At 41.4% G+C, this 13017-nt stretch overlaps 1 protein-coding gene across 2 annotated transcripts in view; it reads right to left on the minus strand.

The window, feature by feature from the left end:
• scara3 (scavenger receptor class A, member 3) overlaps window positions 1-13017 on the minus strand; it is a 57503-nt gene that overhangs the window by 38432 nt on the left and 6054 nt on the right. For both annotated transcript variants that reach the window (XM_043685113.1, XM_043685119.1), the window contains exon 3: window positions 1012-1068. In XM_043685113.1, coding sequence (XP_043541048.1) covers window positions 1012-1068 — 57 coding nt within the window. The remainder of the gene's footprint in view (window positions 1-1011; window positions 1069-13017) is intronic.

The following is a 13017-nucleotide window of genomic DNA, read 5'->3' on the forward strand; positions in this document are numbered from 1 at the left end:
CTGCCCCCATCCCGACCCGATTCCTGCACCCCCACCCACCGACCGAATGGCTGACCCACTCCCCTCCCTGTCTTCGGGGCAGCCGGACTGGACATCGACAATAAAGCTGCTGGTGCCTTTGTGGGGTAAGACACACACACATCTTGACAGGTTCCACCTTTGCTCTATACAGGACAACGACCCGATTCCTGCACCCCCACCCACCGACCGAATGGCTGACCCACTCCCCTCCCTGTCTTCGGGGCAGCCGGACTGGACATCGACAATAAAGCTGCTGGTGCCTTTGTGGGGTAAGACACACACACATCTTGACAGGTTCCACCTTTGCTCTATACAGGACAATGTTGACGAGATTATCTGCGGAGGGGGGGGGGGTGGTGTATGTCCACTCCTATGTAGAACTCCAGGGAAAGTGTGGGGGATGAGAGTGAACGAGCGAGCGAGAGAGAGAGAGAGACGGCAGGACGTCAGTCATTTAGAGACTGTGCCTGGACTATCCAGGACTGTTCTAGACAGCAGTTCAGTGACCCGAGTTCGTCTTTATCATTGTACCTATAAACAAAAGACACGATCAGGGTTGAAAAGCTCTTTGACGTAATGTTTCTATCAGGATCTTGAGATCCCCTTCGGATAATCCAAAATTCTGATTATTGATATTCAGATAATCGAGATTCCTCTGTATATCTTTTGTACTTTGTGGGCATTGGATCCTTCTGGTTGAGTGGCAAAGTCTTTGCCAATTTCCAATACCTCAGTAGGCAGTTACTGGTCACCTTTGTGGCATTGATATAGATCTGGACTACCATGCCATAAGTGCCAGTTATTCCAACCCTAGTGTTGAGTAAATGGTTCAACAAAGGAGTTAATGGAAGTTAAATCCACCTGCGCTCCCCAGACTCTTAAAAGGGTGGGTTCCATTCACCAATTATTTAACTGAATTCTGCTACTACATAAACTTAAAATATGAAAGTTACGATATCATTGTGAAAGAAATGGAAACTTTTTACAAACCACTTTGTTCACATCTGAATGAATGCATTTCTTCTTCTTCTCCAGAGAAGTTGTTGTCTAAAATGCAAACATATAAAAAATAAAAACCATGTAAATGTTGAAAGTCTGCATTAAAATGTTCAGCAGGTCTGACAGCATCCAAAGAGGGAAGAGTTAACGTTTCCAATTAATGACACTTCCTGAGAACTTCCGAGTATTCCTGTTGATTCCTAATTGTATTTTCTACATTACATCTGTCATAAGCAAACTTGTTCTTCCTAATGTGAATTTCTACCTCCTGTGTCATCCAGGGAACTCAGTATTTGTTTGCCGTTTCTTTTTTGTTCGGGAAAAGATACCTTAAGCGCACTGGAATCATTTTGAAGCCAGCTCATTACTTGGTTACAGTTACTCCCGTCAATTGTTTATTCCAATGACTCCTACTCAACTCTGTTCTTACCCCATTAAAGTCAGCTTTTCATCAAATGATTGCTGCTTCTTACACTACCAATATCTCAGTCTATATTTGGGTAATTGAAGTCCCCCATTATAGCTACACTATAATGTTGGCATTTCTCTATAATTTCCCTGCAGATTTGTTCCTCTACATTCTTTCCACTGGTTGATTGTCTACAGACTACACCAAGCAATGTATTTGCACTTTTTATTCTGTAGCTCCATCTAATGCTGTACTCGAACCCTCTGAAACATCTTTCTTTTCAACACTGCAATGTCCTTCTTAACCAGTACACCTACCCCTCCTCCTCTTCTTCCATTTCTCATCCTTCCCGAATTGCTAATATCCAGGAATACTTAACACCCAGTCACCATCACCACGACACCACAACATCATAATTCCATATTCTGTAACTTTCCAACCGTATTTACTATACTCTGTGCACTTACATAGAAAAAGGTAAAGTCACTTTGTTTTTTCTTTCATTGAAGAGAGACAACTGGTGGTGATTTGACACCAAGCAAGGCTGCATTTCAGAAGGTAGGACCTTCTGTGTGGGAATTGAACTTGCGCTAGCCTACTGAGCTAACCAACCCCAATTTACATACATGCACAATTAGTCTGTTTTGAACTTCATTTCTTTCTTCCCTACTCAGCTCCTCAAGCTTACTCTATCCTTCGCTAAGATCATGGCTGACTTGGTTTGACCTTAACTCCAGATGAGCCTTGACTCCTTTTCAATTAACAATCTGTCTATCATGAATATATTCATTGACTCCATCTCCAAATAGGAACGAACCTCAAAGAAGAAATTCCTCATCTCCATCTTAAATGAGAGGACCCTTCTTTTTAAACTGTGTCTCCTGTTTTAGATTGCCCCATGGCAGAAATATCCTTTCAGCATCAATACTGTCAAATCCCCTCAGAATCTTAGATGTTTCAATAAGATTATCTCATTCTTCTGAACTTCAAAGAGTTCAAGCGCAACCTACACAACCTTTTCTCTGAAGTACTTTCAATATAACTGTGGCTTAAGTGAGGAAGTCCTTAAGTTGGCCATAACTGTATACTGTACTTATGATTTGGAGCTGCCGGTGTTGGACTGGGGTGTACAATGTTAAAAATCACATAACACCAGGTTGTAGTCCAAAAGGTTTAATTGGAAGCACTAGCTTTCGGTGCGCTGCTCCTTCATCAGGTGGTTGTGGAGGACACAATTGTCAGACGCAGAATTTATAGCAAAAGTTTACAGTGTGATATAACTGAAATTATACATTGAAAAATACCTTGATTGTTTGTTGAGTCTTTCATCTGTTAGAACACCATGATAGTTTCACTTCTTTCATATGTAAATCACAAAACTTCTTTTTAAAAGTTACATTCTCAGGTTAACTGTAACAATTGGTGTCAGCCAGATAAAATGTGGAAGGTGTTAGCCCCCTGTGTTCTCTCTGTGCCATAATGTTTAGACTGATTCGAATCTAAAAAGTGAGTTAACAAATTCTTACACGGATACATGCAGATTTTGAGCAAAGTACAATGTAACTCTGCAAGTACAAATTCACCCCACAAACGTATATGTAGATGTGTGCATGTGGGTTTTTGTGTGTGTGTGTGTGTGTGTGTGTAGTCTGGAGTGTGGGGGGGGTTGTGTGTTTGTGAGAGAGAGTGTGCGTGTGAGAGAGTGCAAAGTGGTCTAAGTCTGAGAGAGGATGCATGTGAGAGTGTGGGAGTGTCTGTGTCTGTACGAGTGTGTGTGAGTGTCTGTGTGCATGTCTATATATATATATGTGTGTCTGTGTGTGTATAGGAGTGCGCGTGTGTGTGTATGTGTGTGTATAGTGCAATGGTAGTTACCTGTAGTGTGTCATGAACCCAAGGTCCCAATTGAGGCCCTCCCTATGGGTACGGAATTTAGCTATCAGTCTCTGCTTGGCCACTTTTCCCTGCTGCCTGTCCCCAACACAGTTGGGGAACACTTCAGCAATCCAGGACATTCAACCTCGGACTTTTGGGTGACCATCCTCCAAGACGGACTTCGAGACAGGCAGCAGCGAAAAGTGGCCGAGCAGAGGCTGATAGCTAAATTCCGTACCCATAGCGAGGGCCTCAACCGGGACCTTGGGTTCATGTCACACTACAGGTGGCCACCATTGCACTATACATACACACAGACACTCCTACACACAGACACACGTATACACAGACACACGTATACACAGACACACGTATACACAGACACACGTATACACAGACACGCACACACACACTCCCATACTCACAAATGCATCTTCTCACAGACTTAGACCACTTTACACTCACACACATATATACACTGTCTCTCACAGACACTCACAACCCCCCACCCCAGACACACACAGTCCTACAGACACACACACTCCCACATGCACCCTCTCACAGACTTAGACACTCTACACTCACATACACACACACACATATACGCTCACTCTCACATTCACAATCCCCCACCCCAAACAGACAGACAGACAGACACACACACATATACATTTGTGGGGTGTATTTGTACTCGCAGACTTGCCTTGTACTTTGCTCAAAAACTGCATGAATTCATGTCAGACTCTATTATCTCACTTTTTAGATTAGAATCAGTTTAAGCATTATGGCACAGACCGAGAACATAGGGGGTTAACATTTTCAACATATTATCTGGCTGATACCAACTGTTACAGTTAACCTGAGAATGTAACTTTTTAAAAAAAGTTTTGTGATTTACATATGAAAGAAGTGAAACTATCATGGTATTCGAACAGATGAAAGACTCAACAGACAATCAAGGTATTTTTCAATGTATAATTTCAGTTATATCACACTGTAAACTTTTGCTATAAATTCTGCGTCATATAATTGTATTCTCCACAACCACCTGACGAAGGAGCGGTGCTCCGAAAGCTAGTGTTTCCAATTAATGCTGTACTTAGGTCTCATAGTACAGTCTCACCAATGCTGTGTATAATTGCAGTGACATGGCTTGATGAATATGTAGATAAGCAGTGATGTGACTGTGACCTTAACAGTCATGAGTTAGTGTTCTATGAAGAAGTTGGAATCCGTTCCTTGGCCTCCCATCATGTACAGTAAAACAATAGACAGGCTTAGTGTGAGTGTGTGCACTGGAAGGTGGCTGGAATCCAACCTTGTTGGCCGCCAGGTTCTCACTCTGTGCATCTGTCTCTACATAGTCAGCGCAATCAGCGATTTTCCAAGTTCTTCCTGGAATTATTATTCTTTCATGAGAGGCCTGCCAGCATTTAGTTGTCTTTGAACTGAATAACTTGTGAGGCCATTTCAAAGGGTAGTTAAGAGGCCAGGTTTAGGGAAGAACACATTAAGGCTGGCAGATTCCCAAAAGGATATGACTGAACCAGATGGGTTTTTACAACAATCAGTGATCATGTCATGGTCACCATTACGGCAACATAGTGGCTCAGTGGTTAGCACTGCTGCCTCACACAGCAGGTACCTGGGTTCGATTCCAGCCTCGAGTTACTGTCTGTGTGTGCATTTTACACTTTCTCCCCGTGTCTACATGGTTTTCCTCAGAGGACTCCAGTTTCCTCCCAGAGTCCAAAGATGTGCAGGTTAGGGTGGATTGGCAATGGGAAATGCAGGGTTATAGGGGGTTGGGTCTTGTTGGAATGGACTTGATGTGATGAATGGCCTGCTTCCACTGTATGAGGATTCGATGTTCACATTGTAAAACTATTCCTATGGAATTTGGCCTGAGCTTGCATTAAGACCCGAAGAACCTACATTAGAATACAATGAAACAATAACAAGACTCCTATTTTTATACTCCATGATCCTTGCAATGAAGGCCAACATTCTATTTGCATTCATAATTACTTGCTGTACCTACAATGCTAACATTTTGTGAATCATGTGCAAGGACAACCAGATCCATTTGTATCACAGCATTCTGTATCTCTCCATTAAAGTAATACTTTCCTTTACAATTCTTCCTGCCAGTCTGGACAGTCTCACATTTTCCCCATACACTATCTGCCAATTTTTGAACACTCACTTAACCCATCTATACCTCTTTTCAGACTTATATCCTTCTCACAACTTGCTCTCCAACTCATCTTTGTATAACTAACAAATTTAGCTACAATATATTTGGCCTCTTCATCAAGGTCAGTAAATAGATGAATGCCAATGAAAATGGTCATGACATTGAACACTTATCCAGGTAACTGCTAAAGTTGGTCAGATGTTGGTGCTTCACTGATTCACTTATTCCATCATGAAAATGCTTACATCAAATTCAGCATCAGTAAGTCTTTGAGTCGATCAGTGTTACTTTCCCAACAGTACATGAGACACTGAATGCACTTATGTCACCCTGTGCAGAACAGGGGGCACATTTTTAAGGTGAGAGGAGAGAGATTTTAAAAAGACACAAAGGGCATTTTTTTTTAAAACATAGAGGGTGGTTCCCATGTGGAATGAACTTCCTGAGGAAATGGTGGATGTGAGTACAATTACAACATTTAAAAGACATTTGGATAAGTACACGAATAAGCAAGATTTGGAGGGTTATGGGCCAAAAGCAGATGGGACAAGTTTAGTTTGGGATTCTGTTCGGCATAGACTGGTTGGACCAATGGGTCCATTTCCATGCTGTATGACTCTAAATAAAAACAGAACTGAAATCAATCCTATTAACAAATAACCAGTATTTGAGCATCAATATGGAGAATAGTACAAGTCCAATCTCATTTTTGCAGAAGCTTACACAATATTTTTATTTTAGGATAAATTTTAGTCTGTTCTCATTTTCAAAACAGTTCCTACTGCAAGGACTTAAGCCACTCACATCCAACAGCAGAACATGCATTCAGTATATACACATTCCTCAGATAACGGATCATTTAGCTTGACCATCTTGGGTAAGCTAAGAACTTAAGAACATCCCTCTGGTGCAGATGAGGCCTGCCATCAAATCCTGCAGATAGTCATTAAAACAAAGCATGATCACTGGAATAGGCAGATCCTTGTACTAGCCATGTACTTCGTTCCTTGTCCTGTTGTAATCCAGCTGTTAAAATTGTTGTGAGCACAACAGTGAGAACCCTGCAAGTGTCTCTCCACAGCAGGGGTAAGGAACTGGCTCAGAAATCTCTGGTGCAAGGATATTCATTATAATTTTAGTGAGTTGAAACGGGCAGAAAAATGCTGAGAGTCTTGAACTCACAGCCTCTTCACACTAGAGAATTCAGGAGTGTTATACTATCGTGGTTTATGTCGCTGCAGATGTCACTGGTATTGCTATGACAATACGCTTTGTGTAAGCAACAGAACTTTGTTTAATATGTGAGCCTGAGTACTGCATTAAGGCCAATACTCAAGAGTGGAAGCAGGCCTCAGAAAATGCCTGGTCATATGACAAGAAACAGTTTTGAACTGTATCACACCTGAGTTACTTCTACAAACTCACTCCAGGTTCAAGTACCTAGGTGAGTGCTTGAAGCGTGCACTGAATTTGCTGCAGGATACTGTGAATTATGGTTATATTGGTCAATACCAATTCCCAGCACTTTGTGTTTCTCTGTGAAGAGGACAAACTTTGACAGGAGTATAACTTCAACTGACCAAAGACATGCAATGCTGTCAGTCGCTGCTGCCTTCTGCGCACGTGCCTACATAAATGTCATTCCGTAGGACATTGTAAAGTGTAAGCATTTCAATTGTCATCAGCTTAGTTGCGTTCTCTCTTTGCTTATAATTCTGAATGTGGCATCCTTAAAGAGTATGCAACCATTCACAATGAATTGAACAACACTTTGACCTATTGGTTAGAATCATGTTTACAGATTACAAGGGTATATTGCATGGAACAAGTAAAGAATGATCATCTTGCTGGGCATACTGGTCAGGGTGGTGATGATTAACATCCAGGATCAGCATCATAAAGCACCTTCTTTCCAGTATCAGGGAAAAAAAATAGGTAGTGTATACTATGTTACTGCTAGCACATTGTGGAGGACCGGGTGGGAGGAGTAGTCATGACTAGCTGACAACAATAGGATCAGCAGCAGACAAGGATCCCAAAGCACTTCGTGCTAGACACTGGATCTAAATCTCAGATGGACTACATACTGACTGACTGAAAGCTCTGCTTCCTAACTCTCACTGTGTATTGATTGCTGATCTCCTGCTGGCCTAAGAATATTACTGAAGCGTGATTTATGACAGCATAAAATAACTCCAAAATGTAAATCAAACATATTCTATTGTGCACCAGGCTCAGCACCACACCCCAGCTACATCAAACACAAAAAAAGTTACCTGATAGTGTCCCACTTTCACAATGTGCAGGGACTACAGCGCATTTTCTTGCAATGTTTAGCAACTACTATACATCACTCAGACATTTCTTTAAAAATACACAACACCTGTAAAGTAATTAAAGAAATTGATCGCTCTGCAATTATTAAAAAGGCCAAGGGTACAGCCATGACACTTCTTAGGCAAACTCTCATGATTGAGGATGAATTTCTTCCACTCCAAAGTGGATCCTGAAGTAAGTAAACAGTTCACCCTGCTACGTGGTAGTATGGGGGTCAAGGTGGGGGAAGATGGGAGTCCCATGAGTCGGTAGGATGTTGCAATTTTAGGGACATTTTGACAATATCCTTGAAGCATTTTCTCTGCCCTCCTGGCAGACACTTGCCATGACAAAGCTCTACGTAGAGCACTTACTTGAGGAGTCTTCGGTCAGGCAAACAGAAAATGTGGCCCAATCATTACAGCAGATTAACCACAACCAGTGCCTTAATGGTGGAAATGTTGGCCTGAGAGGAGAAATTGATATAGGAGTGCTTATCCTGCCACTGAATTTGTGGGATTTTGCCAATGCATCACTGTTAAGATTTCTCTGAGCACCTGAGCTGTCTGCTGTTCATTGTTCACATCTCCGCTCTATCCAGAACTGCATACACACTCTGTAGCTGATGAGCTTGGAGTTGGTTTTGAGGTCTTACTCATCAAACATTTCCATTTGTGCTCTAATACAAGTAAAGTACTGCAGATGCTGGAGACCTTTAGTGAAAAAAGGCAAGTGCAGGAGAAGCTCAGTAAGTCTTGCAGCACTGTGAAGAGAAAAATAGATTTAACTTCTTGAGTTCAGTAGGATTCTTCTTCAGAACTCACATGTGCTTTAAGTCATTTACTGACTGACTCAATTAATCCATTCAGAAACATCATGTGCAGAACCCCAATTTGAAATTAGGAAAAATGATTATTCATTAGATACAATTTATCTCTTTCTTACTAATTAAAAACTTTTCTGAAGCTCAATTTTGTAACTCTGGCAAAACAAAAATTGACCCCAGGCTGCAGATTATTTTAACTTTTCCGATGGCAGTCTTTCCCCCTATTCTGGGTAGATAGTGGCACTCACAGAGAGCTCAGCTTGTAGCAACCCACTTACAACAAGGAACAGGAACAGGAATTCCGGAGTAACAGCTGCTCTTAAAAGGCTGGAATTTGCCTTTAAAGAGAAAGCTGTGATGTCCGTAGAAACATGTGGCAACATTGCTCCTTTGATGTTGAGGAGTTGCAGTTGTGTTGCAGAGGGTACATCAAAGGAGGACAGTGTTATTTGAAACTGAAGCATTTTCCTCCACTAAAAGGCTGCACAGAAGGAAGAAACTGACTTTGAGTTCCTGCAAGTGTTTCATATCTGGCTTCACATAGAAGGTCTGATTGTTCCAGAATTGAGACAGAACTGTTCCACAATTATTCATATTCTTACCTTGGGGTTCCATCAAGCATGACCTACACTTCAGTTCCAAACCTCAGAAGGTACAATATCAAACAATGCACATACACCATTAATGTACCAAAGGTACATTTCCTAACATTAGAGATGTCAACTGACAAACTACTAACATTTGCTAAGATTATTATGAGATTTCTTAGTATAATCAGCATCATGGAAGCAAAGCTTGCGTCTGCTCTCCGAACTGTTGATCTTTCCTTATAAAAAGTCAAGTTCAGCCATTTGCATTATATCCCCAAAGTTTCTGAGAGAATTAGTGACAATTTTCACTCAATTCCTATTGATTTCAATTTGGTAAGGACTCCAGGATGTTACATTTGATCAACTGCTACCTTGAAGTCATTACAATCAATCAAGTCTGACTTCCCTTTGAATTCTGCTCTTTTGTCCATGTTTGTCCAAGGCCTTCATGAAGTTAGAGACTGAATGGCCCAGGCAGAACCCAAACTGAGCTTCAGTGAGCAGGTTATTACTGCTCGATGATACTGTTGATGACGCCTTCCAAGAAGCAATCATTAGCAAGAATGGATTTGTTCCACTTTGTCTGAACAGGACATCACATGATCGGGTAATTCCACTGGATAGTGATGGTGGCAAAACATGGAGAGAGATGTGACTATTTCAAGAACAATCTTCTGTATTATTGTTGGCTCATTATCAGGACACATAGCCTTTACTGTGTCCAGTACCTTCAGCTGTTTCTTGATATAAAAAGAATAAATCAAATTGGCTGAAGAATGGTGTCTGTGTTCTATAATGTTGGGGACCTCAAGAAGAGGCTGTGATGGATCATCCACTCTGGGTGAAAATGATGCAAATGCTTCAACCTGGTCTCTTGTATTATTGTCCTTACCCTCTCAAGGAGGATGGGAATGTTTATGGTATCTGCTGCTTCTGTTAGTTCCACAATTGTCTACTACCATCCACAACTGGTTTTGGCAGGACTGTTACTTAAATCAGATCTGTTGGTTGTGGGATTGCATTCCGATGCTAAACATTGATGAATCTGTCAATATTTTATAAAACTGTGTTGTTGGTAAAGCCATAACTAAAAGGAATGGCTAGGCTTGCAGAAGTTTGGATAAATGTCTCTCATAATTTGATCTAGATATTAACTTCAGCTCAAGACAGCAAACCTGCATTTAAATCAGGAGGTTATAAGTTCATTTCTCACATGAATAGACATAGGTACATAAATTAGGCAGTTTCTCTTTTGCAGTACTGAAGAAGTTCTAATACAGGCACTATCATCTTTACACAATGCTGGCAGTCTACAGCTATCCTTCGTGATTCCTTTCAATTGGCTCAGACATGTTACCAACTTTACTGAGGGGAAACTGGGCATTCTAGTGAATGGAGAATCGACGTTTCGGGCATAAGCCCTTCGATTCTCCTGCTCCTTCAATGCTGCCTGACCTGCTGCACTTTTCCAGCAACACACTTTATCCTAGTGGATGAGCCTACATGTGATCACTGACCATGAAGAATGCCCTGAGATGCTGGTGACAAATGGAGGGCCAGAGGAGCAACCAGCAAGCTGGAGCCACCAGGTAACTGCTTTGATTTTCATATCAGGAATGGTCGATGTTTAGTTTCTGTCTGGCAGATGGGAGAATGGGAAAGCATATCAATGAGGCGAAATGACAGAATAATGAGGATATTATGACAAGTAGGTGCATGCAAATAGGCTTCTCACCACTCACTGGTGATAATCTCATCCCACTGTTCAGCATCTGGTTAGAAAAGGGAACTTTTTGCTCTTGATGTCAAGAAGCTCCTCATGGCAATCTCATGTGATTCTTCTGACTTCCTCACCAATGCCTACATTGTTCAGGGCTCAGAAGATTCTGCCTATGGACTCTTATCTCTTGTCTGTGCAGAGGTGATTGGTTCTTTATTAGCACCTACTACTGTTCTTTACTAATTAAAATGATTATTAAAATCAGGATCATAGATGACCCCCATCATTCCAAAGTGAGTGCTCCACAGAGTGGTTCTTGAGCAAATCTCAGCAAGGGATTGCAGCCTTGGGCAAAAAGCTAGTGAATAACATTCCAGCGAATCACAGAATAAGTCTGAATTGCCTATGTTTAATTTTAATTTGTATTAGCATAATTGTAGTTTGAACAAAATGAGAAAGTTAAAAGCATAATTTTTGAATAGTGCTGGCAGTGACAAACCACACCAGAAAACAGCACATATTGGAAAGTTGTAGGCATCTTGCCATTAGTCCATGGAAAATTCAGTTCTTGTATTTCTGTGCTTTTTTCCTTTTGATTTACATAAAATTATTTTTTCTGTAAGATACCAAGCTTTACACTTCTTTTAAAATTGTGTCTGTTTAAAAATTCTGCATATAGTTCAACCAAGTTTTCATTGGAATGAGTTGTGTTGTACATGAAATGATTTGAAGCCACAATACAGCTTTAATTTGAAATTTGGATTACATTTCCAGCTCCAAGAAAAATCTCCTCTGAACTAGATATCTGGTAACAATATTAGCAAAGCTTTAACTGATTGCTAAATTACTCCAAATACTTTCTTTCTTCATTTCTGCCCTATCCCTTGCAGATGGCAGAAATTCCTGTTAGCACACAATATTTGATTCTGAAGTTCTACTGGGGTCCTATGTTTCAGGAATGAGTTAGAAAATTAAAAATAGCACTTATTTGCCAAATTTGGTTCACATTCTCTTCACCATATATCATTCCTGCTTAGAATGACAGGCAATTGGAGCCTTGTTAACAGTAAATAAGGATTTTCCCAGTCACTCCCAGTTTCCTGATGCAATGGGGGTAGTGTGGAGCCAGAGGTGATTGGGAGGGGGTATCTTTGAAGCTTTTACTACCTGGAGGGAGCCAACCAGCAACAAGCTGGGCGACGGTCGCAAGACAACTACATGTCTTCCCTGTCTGACATAGATGAGTCCAGGTAAAGGCCATCCTGTGGAGGAAATTCCAAGATATTCTGCCACCACCTTCCTGCCACTTTGAAAGCATTTTGAAAGCCCACTTTCCACCTTTAAGTGGACATGGAATGTGTCTCCTTGCCACCAGTCTAAATTCCAGTGAGTGACTGTTAGCCCATGGGTCAGATCAAGACTGAGAAACAATCCGGGCTTCTACCTCCTGCCCTCAAATTGAAAATTCAGACCAAGACTACAAAATTACACCAATGACTCTATAGGTATTGACTGATTAATGTTACCAATTGCAGCATGTTTAAAGGTCAGATTAGTTTGTGACAATGGCTTCTCATTTGAGGACGTATAAATAAATCTAGTTCAATATTCGCTGTGTGCTGTTGATCATGTGTTAGTTTTGGTATAACAGAAAGGTGATGATGTGGAAGAAAGTGGGCAGCATAGTGGCTCAGTGGTTAGCAATGCTGCCGCATTACGCAAGGGACCTGGGTTCAATTCCACCTTTGGGCAACTATCTGTGTGGAGTTTGCACATTCCCCCCATGTCTGCACTGGTTTCCTCTTGATGCTCCGGTTTCCTCCCACAGTCCAAAGATGAGCAGGCCAGGTATATTGGCCATGCTAAATTGCCCATTGTGTGTGTTAGGCATGGGAATTGCAGGGTTACAGAGATGGGGTGGGTCTGGGTGGGATGCTCTTTGGAGGGTCAGAGTGTACTTGATGGGCCAAAGGGCCTGCTTCCAGTTTCATGATGTTAAGTTACTTGAAAGAGGAAGACTGACAAAAGGGGGCACAGGTTCATAGTTCCTTGAAAGTGGAATCA

This window comes from Chiloscyllium plagiosum, chromosome 3, assembly GCF_004010195.1.
Source record: "Chiloscyllium plagiosum isolate BGI_BamShark_2017 chromosome 3, ASM401019v2, whole genome shotgun sequence".
Lineage (NCBI taxonomy): Eukaryota > Metazoa > Chordata > Chondrichthyes > Orectolobiformes > Hemiscylliidae > Chiloscyllium > Chiloscyllium plagiosum.